Below are 15266 nucleotides of genomic sequence, written 5' to 3' on the forward strand. Positions count from 1 at the left end.
GATCTTTTTCCAGTCTGTGAGGGGCATATCTTTTCCTCTACCCTTTTCGGCCGTGCATGGAGGGGCTCGGTTTTTAATAGTATTAGGGTTTGGTTTGACTTCCTCATTTTCCGAGTCTAAGTCTGAATCAACTACAGCCCAGCTGTTCGACCATTCGTCCCAGCTATAGTCCGAGTCAGAGGCGGAAGTCGACTGGTAGAACGATTCCGGGCTGCGGTATCTTTTTGTTGGACTCCGCCCTCTGCTTTCCCTTTGCCTATTGGCAAGTTTCTTCCTCCCCCTTGGGTCTCTCTGCCTCCCGGACGGGGAGGTTCTTTCCCTGGATGGTTTGCGACGTGCTCCTTGATTGGGTCTTGTGTCTCTGGGCAAACCTTCCCAACTTCCCCTTTTTTCCCGCGCATGAGTCTGCGGCTGGCGAAGACTCTAAACCCTGCCCTTCTTCATGCTGGCTAACGCCATATTGCGGAGCATAGGGTGGGGGTCTGTCGGAGTTCCTATCGGGGCTCCGGTTATCAGCAGGGACCTCAGCATTATCAATAGTCTCATTACTCGAGTGCTTTTGTTCCGCGGGTGAATTACGGACAGGACTAGGGGACCACGAGGATAAAGGGAAGTGTTCCTTATCTTTGGGTGATGAGTCAGTAGACTCAGCGGAGCATCCGCTAAACAAGGTTTGCGTGGTCGCTCTGGCTCTTAATTTTGGAGTGACATGCAGGCAGTTCTGAGCTGCCTTCAGGTTTCTTGTTCTTGCAGCACCTTTTGCAGTGTCCTCCCCCACGATTTGAGGCTCTTGCTGGAGCCTGAGCACATGACATCATCCGCGAGTGCCTTGGTGCATTATTCCCAGCATTTAGGGTGGAGAATCTCCACGGGGCAGTCAATGGCCCCTATTTGCAGCATTCGTATGACTGCACAAAGTCTTTAGGCTTGCAATCAATACCAAACTGCTTATGCAGTTGCAGTACTACCTTGACGAGGGCTTCCATCTCGTCGGTACGGGAGCATCCTCCCAGCCGAAGTCTGTCCTGCCGCTCCGGCCGCCTTTCACTCATCCAGCAAGAATCTCGATCTCCCGGCCACGCCTTCCCGTATGTGGGGGGGCGTGTTCCTGGATTTAAGCACCACTTGTTGCCTCTCTCGAGGCAGGGCGACCCGGTTCGAGAAAGACACGACGACTAACTTACAGGTCATTCAGGCCAGTCACTCATGAACACCAATGTGGTGGATGGCAGACTGGCGTTTATTTCCTCTTTGAATGGCCTTAAATAACTATCGTCTGCTTACATCATCACTAATCTCCTATTGGTTAACTAGACTGGCGGGGCAGGGCCCTATCTTCCCGTACATCTCGGCAGTCTTCCGACCGAACTTCCCTGTCTAACCACACATGGAAAACTTTTGACTATACAGGATCTTGTGGGTCCATTGTGCCCCAGACATGTCAATGGGTGGCCCTGTTGTAATGCCAAATAACAAAGAGAAGCACAAATGACACAAAGAACACATGGCAAAAGAGGAAGAGGAAGAGGAGAGGCCCAGTGATGAAAGGATGTGGTGAGACACTGGCACATCGAGTGAGCTACACTCCCATAACCTCCAGGCTAGATAGGTCTGGGTCTCACATTCTCCTCTTGGTTTATTTAAATTTTATTTATTTATTTACCTTTTTTTAAATCATCAAAATAAAATATATACACTTAAAAATATGTAATCAAAATTTCAAGATACAATCAAACACATTTATTCAAAACTACATCTAAAGATCAGAACATATGTACATCTGTAGCTATGAAGACTAAAGCATAAATCCTATTCTTTAAACACTCTTCAGGCAGGCAACAGCTTCTTCCTGAGCTTGGAGGAAAGAGATCTCTTCTGGACAGGAAGCAAGGACTTTGTGGGTAAGAGAACATTGGAAGTGTCCAGAGAAAACTTCTCAGTAAGACTGTGACCAGTCAGATCTGCAAAATGAAGACACAAAGTTTAACAGAGGCAGCAATGCAAACCTAAAGCATCTGGAGCTCCGTATTTCATGGGACTCATTTCCTGCCAGTTTCTAAACAGCTGCACAGGGAAACATGCTCCTGCCGGCAGACAATTGAGGCAGGCCAGGGGAAAACCCTGACCCACTTGCACAGGGCTGCCACAGGAACAGCCTGGCCTCTGGGCTGCCCTGGGACAGCAGGGAGCCCAGAGCCCTGTGCTTTCCAGGAATGGCTCAGCTGCACATGCACCCTCCTGCTCCTCTCCCTGCCCCACAGATGAGCAGCCCTACAGCTCCAGGGGCACTGGGAGCACAGCTCATTGCAGGGACACATGCAGGGCACAGCTGTTCCCTGGCAATGTGCACAGGCTCTCTGGGCTGCCACAGGACCCTTCCTCGCACCAGAGAGTGGCCTAGCTCCCCCTCACCTCTGTGTGAGGCTGAGCCATGCTCAGCCTTCCCTTTGTCCTCAGTCTGGAGTTGCTTCAGGCCCCATGACTAGGAAGGGCGATGGAGAGAGTGGGGGCAGATGCACACCCTTCCTTAGGATTTTGTCATTTTTGGCACAGCTAAAAAGGCAAATCTGGAGGTGTCCAACTCAGCATAGGTCAGCTTCCTGGAGAAGATCACGTCTTCACCAGCCCAAAATTTTGGACAGGTTTTCCTGCACGTGTGGAGGCTTGCTGGCAGCACACTTCTTCAGCTTGGTGCCCATCACCTCGTAGAGGGCAGAGGCAAGCTTGGTGGCCACCATGCGGACGTTGGCGCTTCGGACAGGCAGCGCCTTGTTCTCCAGGAAGGACCAGAGCACGGGCAGGGCGTCGTGCTGGACGACTTCAGGGCTTATTGCATAAACCCACTGCACAAGCACTGCCGGGAGAGAGGCACAGCTTCTTAACCACCAACCTCAATGCAAACAAGGCTCTACTTCTGCTTTTGCTTCTTGGAAGCCTCTCTGGCTAAGATCAGCAAAATAGCGCACAGAACCCCGTGATCCAGAAATGGGCAAAGCAGCTGATCATCCTTGAAACAGAACCACCAACCCCTCAGGACTAAATCCTCCAACCAGAGCCTTGTCCCTGTTGCAGACTTTGTACCTTTACTAAATTATTTCATAATCTCTTTCTGCATGAACAATGAATGAAATGCCAAATTGCCTTTTATTTCCATTAAGAAGTTGTCTAAACCCACAATGAAGAGGTGGAAATACACCGTAGAGAGGAAATGGAGAGATTTCTAATAAAAGGGATGATTCCATTGTTGTAACTTTGATGTCAAGTGCCAAATCTGGCTCTTCCCTTTGCTCAGTGCCACAGAGCAAAGGGCAGTATTAGCACACACTTCAAAGCTCCAGCCCACCAGGGATGGCTGCTGCTTGACAGTTGGATTAGAAACGTCAGTGACAGCTGATGTCTGTGGCAGAATGCTCTTGTGGCTTCCAACAAAGACCTTTTTCAAACCTCAGGGTGTCTTAGATAATTACCCAGACCCCACTGATGGGGCATTTCAGCATCTCCACATTTTAAAATGACATTTTAATGCCATTTCCCCTCCCAATGTTAATTGCATTTTTTCTTAATAATGCACAGTGAAATAGGGACATAGAGGGAGAAAAATGCTACACAGGGCACTGAAATGTAACAAAACCACAAGTGTTTTCTCATATTGTCTCTGAAATCTGCTCTCTGCTCATTTTCTGAATTCAACTATATCAAACACAGACAAAAATTTACTACCAACAGGCTCCTTGCATGGCAGATTGGGCTGAGAGATCAAAACCTGATATGATCTGGAGACCATTCTTATTTTCTGATCAGGCAAAGTGTTATCTAGTAGCCATTTCTTATTCTGTGGTGGAAGAGACTTCATTTTCTTTATGCTGTTAATCCACCAGCAGTCATCAACATCAAAACAGCTCCTGAAAGTACCCAAAACCAATTCTACTAAGCAGGAAAAGGATGATGGTACCCACTTTAAAATGAGAATTCAATTGAGTTTAAATGTAATTAAAGATATCAGTGACTATTGAAGGTGAGGAACAGCTGTCTGTTCCTACTCAATCTCAGAGAGAACATCTGCTTTTTCTAAAGTAATCCTGATTTATGGTTAATTCCTTAATTTGAAAAGGAGATCAAAATAACTGCCAAACTAAATTCCCTATTGCTGGAGATCTACTTTATTCAAATGCTCTTTAAACATTCTCTTAAACAATGCTCTTTGACATTCCCAATCACTGAACATGCCCTTTTGAGACACAAAGTGTATTAAACCTTGTGTTTAAAGAGGTTGGCATAATTAGCAGTGCCATTAACCCACCTAAAGCAAGGCTATCAATCGTCTTCTCTACTCTATATTGAGATTATTGTTTTTCCATTCCTTGCCTATTGCTGACATAGCAAGCTCCTCTGAGGAATCAATGATCAGCTGCCTTTGTAGCATTTTGGACAGTGCTGACACAGGAAGACGCTGTTTGCACAGCCTGAAATGCTCAGTGCAGTGCCACTTGGACAGCACAGCCAGGGAGCCTCAGCACTCTGCCTCTGCCCCTGTGCCCCCAAAGGCTGCCTTGCACTAAATCCATGCCTCTAATTTGTCTGTTGACTTTTGACCTAAGCTGTGACCCCCAGGCTCTGCCCGGTTCAGCCTCATAACTTTCCAAGAGAAAAACAAGAATTCTGTGAGGACAAAACATACTGATCCCCTGAAACAGCATTTGCCACCGTTTTCCCTAAAAGATCACAGATGTCCCTGAGCTTCCAGGAGAGGAGCCAGCTGGGGTATTTTTAGCCCCTTCCTTTCCTGGGGGTGGTTCTGAGATGCCCCAGTGAGAGCTCAGCCCCCAGGCCCAGCGCCGCCCCCATCTCAGATGCTGCACAGCTCTGCAGCAGCAGGGAAAACCTGCCAGAGACACCTGCCCTGGGCATTGGGCAGGGGGGACAAGCTCAGCACCTCCTGATTTGGAGGAGCTACTCTGCTGTCTAATCCCAGGCATTCCCTGTGAATGCTCCCTGGGAAGACCTCTTGGCTTCGAAGGGGAGGCCGTACCTGTGATACGCTCCGCGACATCCAGCAGAGCTTGGCCACTCAGTTGGCTCCACTGGTAGCTGAACTCTTTCAGCAGTGATACTTTATCTACAAGTGAAACACATGCTTCTGCTCACTCTTCTGAGGTCATAGCAGGAAGGACAGTGGGGAGGGAAAGGGCAGGGGCAACCCCATTTTATAAAATAAAGTACAGTTCTGCTGACTTTTGAATCCTTTTCTTCTTTCCTTCCAGCCTACTTGGCAGGGCTTAAAATTCCAAAAGAAAAGCTCTCCTTTCACATTTGTAAATTCAAACTTGTCTGCTGTACCAGGAGCTGTGTTCAAACATTTCACATCAGGGACCTCAAGAGTTCAGTCACATGTAAGCAGTGAAAAGGTTTTGCATCCCAGAGCAAAAAGGAAGAACCCCATCCTTGGGACACAGAAAGGCACTGAGTCAGGCAGTTTGTGAGTTCACAGAGCAGCTGAGGAAGAGAAAGTGGAAACTCCCTTCCAAGAGATGCCTCTTCAACACTCCTTTTTTCAGGCATATTTCCCCAGTGCATCATTTTCAGAGCTGACATAAATCTGCATGGCAAAGCATTTTAGAGCAGCCGTTGCCTATATAGTTATTCACTCTAGCCATCTTGCTTCATGCAAAACATGTGGAACAAGACTGGGTTTACACCTCTTTGTTATAAAGAAATGAATTTGGTGAATCTTAAGTTCCCCTCTGAAAACAGAAGACAAGGAAGAAAAGTGGAAAATAGGCAGCTAATGCCTACAATGCAGAGCCTTCCAGGTGGCTGCTCTGCAAAAGATCTGAGGGCCAGTGTCCCTTCATGCCAACAGCAAAGCTGTTCATTTGGGAAGTCAGACGGGGCCCAAACAAACTCCAAAACCCCTTTTGCCTCTGAATTGTAGCAAAGCTGTAGTCCAGGACTCTCTCTTCAGACAAACAGCACAGAGCTAATGGCTCCGGGACTTTTGGGAAATGCTGATCACATTCAAGCCTCCTGGAGGACTGGTGCATAAGGGCTGCACCTCCACAGCTTCTGGTGGGTGTCAGCTGGAGCGTTCCACAGCCAACAGCAGCTATCAAGGCACTCAGCGGTCTCTTGTGTTGGAGAGACAGAGACGCAGTTGAGGAGAGTCCATGCCGGGGATCAGCCTTACCTAAATGAGCAATGGATTCTTCCAGTGCTTTCACAGCTGCAGCACGAATCCTGGGATCCTTTGAGTTCAGGCTCTTTGTTATTCCTTCCACCAAATCAATCATCACCGGGTTCAAGGCATCTTTCAGGATCCCTGTGATTTCAGCCAGCACGTCCAGCGCCTTCTGCTTCACTTTCTTGTGGCCGTCAGATATTCTCAGGACAAAATAATCAAAAATCTGTGATGAGAACAAACAACATGAAAGCTGGATTAAAATGTCCTTGTTTGAAGAGTGGATGTAGCAGTTAGCAATGTAAAAGATGCAAGTGATCCTTTCTGTCAGGTCAGCACATGCTGGCACAATGTCACTGTTTTCCTGTGGGCCACTCACTGGAATGGTTGGCACAACCTCATGCTGCTTGAAAGATTTTCTTCTGTTTTTAAGAGGTTTGGTTGGGGACAGAATCGTTCCTATGGTATTTCTCTCCATCTATAAACCATGAAATCAATTCCATTTATTAATGCAAAAGACTATGTTTGCTTCAGAAGTATGGAAGCAGATGTTTACAATGTCTGGTTTTCTACAGTTGCCTCAAGTACTGAGGGCAACGATGATTTTGCCAAAACTATGGCTGGAGGAGATCTGTTTTCTTTTCCTTGTCTCAGAACCAGTGTCTGGAGAAGTGCAGGGCTCTGATCAACTCTTCCAGGATCCCAGACCATTTCTCTAAGTAACAGGTAGACTTCTGAAATTCAATCTGCTCTACAGCTCTCATTAGAGCAGGTTCAGTCCCTTGACAGCCACATTATCAGGCACCTTTTCCTGGAAAAGGGGGGAAAGCAGCTACTGGGAGGAGAAGGCAGAGATGTGTCCTTAGCTGTTTTCCTCCTTCTCCAAAGAAGGGTGAGCACTGTCTTTACAAGGAGGAATAGGAACAAGGATGAAAATGTGTAGCCAGAGTTGTGCCTGTACAAGACAAGATGGATGATATAGAAGTATTCTTTTTAAAAAAATGGGTTTAAACCAACCTAGCCTGATACTTCTCTTCCTATGCAAATGCATTTTTGGTCTAGAGAATAATTGCCATGCTTCCAGTGGCTGCATTCCCTGCACTTAACCCAACTGGGAGTAGGAGAGAGCAGCAGTTAGAGCAGCAGAAAATTCTGTCATCCTCTGGTGATGAACAGCATCAATAGGCACCTGCCAGACAAATACAGCTGGACTGAAATAACTTGTCCTGAAGCCTGGACCTGAATTAAATTTGCCTGGGTAAGAGGGACCAGCGTGTCCCAAACAGCCAGCATGGAGTGTCAAGACACACTGAATTAACTTTACTGCTAAAGGCTTAGGAAAGGAGCTAAAGGAAAGGAATAACGAAGATGCCGTACATACCTGGACAATGTTAGTGGAGATGAGCTGGGGGCTGCTTTTGCACAGGTCTTGGAGGAGTGCCACTCCTTCCATCCGTGTCTGAAAGCCCTTGGCTTTCAGGAGATTGTAAAGCCTCTGGAGCAGCTCCGTTTCTTCCACTGCTGGAGGTAACATCACCTGGGCTTTTGCACCGTGTAGGAAGTGTCCATCAGAGGTAGATTTCACCCTGACAAATAAAACCAAATTAGAAACCTGTTGGTGATAACACCTTCGGTTAATTGTGAGCAAAACATCTTGAGGAGCTTTCCTAATTATGTGATTTCAAGCTAGAAAATCATGAGGCTCTGAAGAACAACGTGGGCCTCATGCCAATCACTATGGGAGACAATATGCAAGTAACATTCTCGCCAGTTCTCATGCAAGAATACCAAGGATGAGATGCATCTGATCTATCTTCAGATGGCTTCCAAGGCACACAGCTCACATTGCTTTGTGGAGAAAGAGAGATGCTACTTCCAAGTTCAAATGCCTCCTCATATGGGACGTGTTTGTCTTATAATAAGGAAAACTCATCACTCTGGAGAAGTGTCTCTACAACCAGGCACAACAATCTGGAAAAGTAGCTCAGATGCATCTGAACAGATGAACAGGGCCGTATTTGAATGATTCAGAAAATCAGTAACAGAGATAAAAACAGAAGCCAGACATCCCAGAACTGTGCTCACATTTCATTTACTTCCCTAGAGACTAGATCCACAGCTTAACAACCCCACTAGGAACAATTCTCCTGGATCAACCTGTCTCTTCCATGAGCATGGGAAGATGCTAGCTATGCTACTAAGGCATGTGGTCATTTTCCTGTTGCCGCTGAGCATGACAGAGCTAAATAAATCCCCTCTGTTATCAGAGAACAGGTACAAGTAGCTCTGCAACTGCCAAGAAGAGACAGCAAGGAGCAAATTCCTGTCTTGAATGCTGATTGCACAGGACAAAAAAAACCAAACATGCTGTCCATCAAACAAATTATATGAAGGACAAGAATATCAAAACACCTGTTGACCAAAGTTGCTCAGGAATTGCCTTGCTACTCACTACTCAAACTTGATACTGTTTGAGGGTAAGAAAACCATGATTCAGCCAGGCCAAACCACATGGATGAGAACTGCATCTTTGTGGAATGGCATCTTGCTTCTAGACTGGGCCTTCTCATCAAAACACCCATCTGAAAAAGACTCCACTCAGATAAACAAAAACCCTGTTTGAATTTTGAAGTTGTGTTCAGCATAATGCAGAGGTAGACATTTTCTTATTGTAGACCATTTGTAGGGAAAGGAAACAATCTGTGGAACTGGTCACTGCCAGAAAGATTTTCCTGAGGAAGAGACATGTAAACTTGTCATGTGCTTTCTCACATCTAACAGAAGTGCTCAGTACCGTTTAGTAGAAGACAATGTGGCCTGGGGCTTCTTTGAGCCATCGCTCCTCTTCTTCACCGGCTCCTTGACAGATGGGCGTTCACCCCTCTGGTTTTCCATCCCCTACAAAGACACGGAGAAACCCCATCCATCTTTAGAATATAAAAATGGAAATTCCCTGTTTAAAACACAAGTTGGAACCAGGATCACTGCTACCAAGACTTAGGGAAACATTTCCTAACTTACAGATGGAAACAGACCAGAGATTCAGTGATATCAAATCTTTGTTTTCAATAGCCCGAGGCAGGTGATGTGCGCTACCAGACTGAGAAGAAGTCTAAAATCCCAAATTCATTAGTCTTGAATATAAATTGGAATAATGAAAACTGGTAGGCAACGGGTGTTCTTAAAGGAAGCAACAGAAAAAACTGGACTTTTTGGGGGATGGCCCATTGTGTTGGAAGTCAGTTTGGTTCAACACTCATTCTCTCTGGGCCTGCACAAAGGCAAGCTCCCTTCTATAATGTTGCTAAAAGAAATAAAATCCTCCCCCAAATAAACAAAGGATTTCCCACTGGATGCTGCTGAATTCAGCAAGCTTCTTCCAGTTCCACAGGGCTTGACAGCAGGGCAGTATTCCCAAAAGACAGACAGTAATTGTAGTAACCAGGATTGACTTGGACATCTTCTGTATGTTTGGAAATTTTCTTGCTACTACTACTTCCAGTGTCTTTTGCAGAGACTCTGTTATCTTCAGAAGCACAATTCTCACTTAATTGCTTTCCTGGGGGCAGAGTAGGGAGACGGCAGCGGGGGACTTACGCTTAAATGTAAATCCATTTTCTCCTCTTTCCTCTTTGTGACCAATATTCAAAATATTCAAAACCCCACTTTTTCCCTAATAATATCAATTCCTTTGTGGTCTGCAGATGAACAGGCTGAGGATTAACAGCTCATTGCCAGAAGCAAAATGATTCACCACAAGAGGAATGACATAAGGACAGATTGGCTGTGTTTGATCTCATATTAGCAGTGGCAATACTTGCACAAAGGAGACATTTCTCCTGACAAACACTTACTTTCTTCTTAATTCTTGTCAGAATATCTTCCAGATCACGGGAGGAAAGAGATTGTTCCAAAAGCGTTTTAAATTTTTGATGATTGAGAAACAGTTTCACCATCTCCTGTCCATAATGCCTAAGGAAGGACAGCAGGAATGACAGAAGGAAGAGAGGGAGGAAACAAAGGAAAGGTGAATAAACAAAGGAAGAGTGTTAACAGAAGAGGCTGATACCTTAAACTCAACAGGTGCAATCCTTGCATGAGAAGGCATCACCTACTCAGCAAAGAGGGAGATGTACTTCCTCTTGACACTGCACAGTGCTGTCAGCTGAGCACAAGAGGCAAGAGAAGGTGGGGCAACAGAAAAATACCATTTCACTCTGAAACTGCGGGTGTGCTTCTGTGGGATCAAAGATCCCAGGGAACAAGCAAAACACATCTGCTGTGTTGTCAGAGCCTATTATCAGTATCCTTCTACCATTGCACAATAATTTGTCTTTCTTTAACAGGGAGGGAAGCCAGGAGAAAACACCTCATGCATCCTATTGATTATTCTATGCTATATGTATGCACAGGGGCAGCTAGTTGCTGTGGTGTTCTTGGCAGCTGTTAATGGGAATTTCACCATCCAGGTAAGAGGATCTTGGTGGTTTGGGTTGATTTTGTCACTAGGAAACCACAATTTTCGTGCTGAAGAAATCTGGAGGTCACTGAGACACAGATAACAGCATTGTAGAAATCTGCAGAGCAGGTTTAGAATGACTGACTATGTTGGCTAAAGACCCCTGAAATGTTTCTAGGAAAGTCTTAAGTTAATGAGAAATGGATGTTTGGGATCCTTCAGGGATGAACATTAGTCAACACTTTGTCTTTGTGTTGTGCACCTAAGGCCAAACAAAACTGTTGCACTGGTTACTCTGAGCTCTTTTGATCTCAGTAAAGAATCCTTCAAGCCACAGGCAGTTGGCAATGCTCCTTTTTGCTGGCCAACCTCAGGTTACCCAGTACAGTCATTTCCAGGCAGCCCAGAGCAGTGGGCACAGCACCAAGGCTGACCGAACTCAAGAAGCATTTGCACAGTGCTCTCAAGCACATGGAGTGACTCTTGGAGTGTCCTGCACATGGCCAGGAGATGGACTTGATGACCCTGATGGATCCCTTCCAACTCAGCATATTCCATGATGCTGTGACCCTTATTCACACAGGGTGGCAACTTCATATTTCCTTTAGTTCCCACTCTTCTGTGGTTTTACCTTTCTAGCCAGACACAAAATGGTTTTCCTCTTTTAGGAGGTGAAATTAAGATCATTACCTTGTGTCCTGGTGACAGTCCTGAGCGAGCTTCCCTGCCACGTGTGCCAGCCTCTCAGCCCTGGGTGTGCCTGCCAGCTTCATGACTCCAATTCTCTGCACCAAGGACAGGAGGAGCTCGGCCGCGCACTTCCGCACCTGGGCGTGGCGGCTCCTGGGAAGAAGAGAGCAAACCCTGGGCACAGGGAGGAGCAAGAGGAGCACGGGCCTTGGCCAGAGCCTGCTCCCTGTCCTTGCTGGGGGAAGCAGGCCTGGGCTCTCCCTGCAACTTCAGACACCTGTAGAAGGTGCTGTCCTCAGGTAAACACAATGTTAGCATTGTACAGAAGGACTGCCTGCAAGGGAGAGGGAGGAATTCAGTCTCCCTGCACTACCTGATACTCCATTTCTTTCACAGTATTTACTCTGAGAAAGATTAATGAAATAGATTACATATTAATTATTTAGAAATTAAGGACAATTCATGCTGATCCATCAGAGGGCACCCACTACACAGAGCTGCAGCAGGATTTAGACTCTTTCCACCCATTAACCCCAAATCTGCAGACCTTCGGGAAAAAACAAACATAGGGAAAACATGTTGTGGGCTGTGAAGTTGCAGAATATCCAGCAATGCAGCCTGTTTCTTCTGTGAGGCTTGGCAAGGGAAACATCTGAATGTTTTACCCTGTTCCAAAGCTGAGGAAAGGGTAGCAGGCAGTTTAGTCAGATTGTCTTGTTCTAGAGAAAGTGTCTCTTGGCAACTATCCAGCCCAGCACCAACATTCAAGGCAGCATTTGCTTCAACTGTCCCACGGCAGTTGGCCTGTGAAGGTGCCTTTCAAGTGATTCATCATGTCAAGGCTAACATGAAACACCAGTTTGAATAGGAAGTAGAGTTCTATGGCCAGGACAGTCACACAAGACTCCTTTTGGCAGGAGCTGTACCTGCTGTGCAGGCTGTGCCACACCCAGCAGATTCTCCCCCATGTGCTCCACACCCCAGCAAGCACCCTCCTTATTTCTCCAGGTAATGGCATCATGAGGAGACGTGGTTTTCCCAGGGCCTCTGTGGTTAGCGCTGTGAAATACCAGCTGCAGCTGACAGCTGCAATTGCACTTGTCCCTCTTCCCACAAAAGCACAGGGCTCTATCCTTAGCCTTTGCAGGCACTTTCACTTCCCCAGCAGTCACCACCTCTAGGAAAATCTGACAGACTGTGAGAACTCCAGGAAGCAGCAGGAAGCTGAGTCAGAGGAGCTTCAGTCTGGATATCAGGAGAAAGGTTTTTCACCCAGAGGGTGGCTGGGCACTGGAACAGGCTCCCCAGGGCAGTGGTCACAGCACCAAGCCTGACAGAGTTGAAAAAGCATTTGGACAACAATCTCAGGCACTTGGTGTGACCCTTGGGCTGTTCTGTGCAAGGCCAGGAGCTGGACTCAGTGGTCCTGATGGGCCCCTTGCAGCTGTCCATATTCTACCCTTCTGTGATTCTGAGAACTAAGAGGCTGCAGGAGGGCAGAAACAGGTGACAAGAGGAAAGAAATGAGGTTGATCGGAGAATCAAGTCACTGAGTTCACAGAAGATGCAGAATACAGGACCCTTCCCTCCCACCATTCCATTCTCTCATGCCTTCCCCCCACCCACACAGGAGAAGGTGAACAATTTCACTAAAAGAAGGAGAACCTACTTGGCTCCCATGTCCATGAGAGCAGTCATTGCTCGTGCAGGAGTCACATTCTCCACCATGATCCCCAGGGCGTGACAGGCTGCTTTCTGGACAAACTCTGGGCAGTTCCACACCATCTGGAGAAGGGCTGGAGCAACCTCATCCACCTCAGAGTCCATGTCCTTCTTCAGGGTTGCAAAGAACTCTCCCAGAGTGACAATTGCAGAGTAGGACACCTTGGAATGGAGGTTGGTCACCTGGGGAAGTCATGAGGGGAAACATAAGAATCACCTTGAAAAGAAAACCACTTGCCTTCAACACAAGTCCCAGGAAATGACAACATGTCCCACTGTGTCCAGAGGAACATAAAAGTACAACAAGGGCAGAAGAGCACAAGCATGGAAAAGCACTTACTCTGGCACCAATTTCTGGCCTCAGACCTGCATACTGCAGGCCTAAAAAAAAATTCACTAAAGTGTTCTACTTAACCCTTCTAAAATGCCCATGGCTTTGATTTCAGGCTCTTTTACTAGAAAACTGAAGCAAGGGCTGCTTTCAAATCATAAAGGCACAAGTCATAAAGATAAAAGAGTCAGGTCCTCCAGTTCAAAAAAGCAACACCAGCAACTGAAGCACTCAGCCAGGAAACAGAAAACACAGGCGCAGGCCTACAGACTAATTTGCTGAATTACAGCTTGGGCAGAGATTGGGACTCTGGCAAAAAACGTCATTAGTGCCTCCGTTTCTGCATTTGCACATTGCATTATAAAGGCACCACACTCAAAGACAAGTGTCACATACCCAAACTTCCAGTAAATACAGCTCCATGTACACACAGATCCTACAGATAGCTGACAGACATTAGAAATAGAAGGTCTAAAACCAGAAATGAAGGCAGACCCTGAGCACACATGGAGAGGAAGAAGCACATACCTACTCTACACACCGTGTATGAAGTATGGGGGACAATTCAGAACAATGTTCTCACCTCACTGGTAACTGCCAAGCAAACGTCACGAAGTCTACAGAGAAGGACCTCTGAATGGGACTCAGCCAGGTGTTTGATGGTGAAGAGTCCCTTCTCCTTCAGCTCCCTGAAAGGCAAAAGATTGATTTTTTTCTCCACCAAGGCAGCACCCTCTGAAATTACCAGGCTGGCAGCTCAGTCGAACAATGGGAGGTGCTTTTCAAGGAGTACATGAAATCGTGGAACGCATAGCCACAGGATACTGTGGCTGTCAAAAGCACACACAGATCCAAGAGGCAAAGAGAGGGGTTTCATACTCTTCATCTGTGGCCATTTAAGAAGACAGTCGTTCTGAAATCTCTGGCACATGATGCCCCTCTGTCACTCCTTCCTAGAAGCTGTGAGACCGGACCATGCTGCTGTTTCTTGTCACCTCCCTGTACCTGTCCCTGAGACACAGTCCCATGGGGCTGTTCCTGGGACATTTTCCTTCTTTGTCAGCCCCAGCAGGCAGTTCCGCAGGGAGAGTCTGCGCTGGCACTCTGGAGCTGAGTTTCCACTCTGCAATCTAGGCCTCTCTGTCACCCCCTCCACTCCACCTCACACATTCCTCAAAAAAGCAGCAGGATATCCCAGAAGATTCCACCCCTGGGCAAGAACTGCTGAAACTCTGGCTTTTCCCAAAACCCCCTACCTAAAACAACCCCCACAACAGCAACATGCTATTTAAAAGGTGCAAACAACTCCATCTCCCAGCACTTGCTTTCTGCAGGCCCTCAGCTAGAGGAAGGTCTGTGAGGCATCAGGGCTGCAGCACAGGGCTGGTGACCGATCCCACAGACACCCCTGAGTGTCATCCTGACCCCCACAACTGCAGAAGCTCTCTGCACCTCACAGGGCACCAAAGAGAAATGGGGAAGAGAAAGGGCAGAGCAAAGGCGACTGCACAAGGAGATGCATCGGGGCAGATTTTTCATGCTTATGCCAGTGTGAATGGAGGCCTTACCCCTGTGTGAATGAAGCATCCACCAGAGAGTGATCAAAAAGACACCAAAAAGAAAACCAATATCACCTAACATTTGCAGGGTTATCACCTCTGGGCCTCCTTCTGCCTGTGTATAATTTCAAGACACGTGGTGAGTATTGACAAAACATCTCAGGCCCATATGAAGCAGTGAGAAGGAAAAAGTAGAATTCAAAAGTGCAAGATTCTTAGAGGATTTTATTTCTTTTTCCTTCTCTTCTGCCATGAGTCCTTCAGGAGTAATGAGGGACTTGAAAGCACAACTCAGTCGGTTTCTCAGAAAGAGGAACTCCCTGGAGCTGC

The 15266-nt window shown here is 46.9% G+C and overlaps 1 protein-coding gene across 3 annotated transcripts; it reads right to left on the reverse strand.

The window, feature by feature from the left end:
* Positions 1-1228: 1228 nt before the first annotated feature.
* LOC146764775 (TOG array regulator of axonemal microtubules protein 2-like) lies at positions 1229-15266 on the reverse strand. Of its 3 annotated transcripts, XM_085563808.1 has the most exons (7): positions 11325-15266; positions 10030-10147; positions 8970-9073; positions 7557-7761; positions 6185-6401; positions 5030-5116; positions 1229-2854 (listed from the first exon to the last, which is right to left on the reverse strand). In XM_085563808.1, the coding sequence occupies exons 1-7, from the start codon at positions 11405-11407 to the stop codon at positions 2619-2621; spliced, it is 1050 nt and encodes a 349-aa protein (XP_085419934.1). In that variant the 5' UTR covers positions 11408-15266; the 3' UTR covers positions 1229-2618. The 3 variants fall into 3 exon arrangements, with proteins under 3 accessions (XP_085419934.1, XP_085419933.1, XP_085419932.1); XM_085563807.1 differs by lacking the exon at positions 1229-2854 and having other exon boundaries at positions 4962-6401; positions 11325-13229; positions 13961-15266; XM_085563806.1 differs by lacking the exon at positions 1229-2854 and having other exon boundaries at positions 4962-6401.

Source organism: Lonchura striata, chromosome 31, assembly GCF_050655825.1.
Source record: "Lonchura striata isolate lonStrDom1 chromosome 31, ASM5065582v1, whole genome shotgun sequence".
NCBI lineage: Eukaryota > Metazoa > Chordata > Aves > Passeriformes > Estrildidae > Lonchura > Lonchura striata.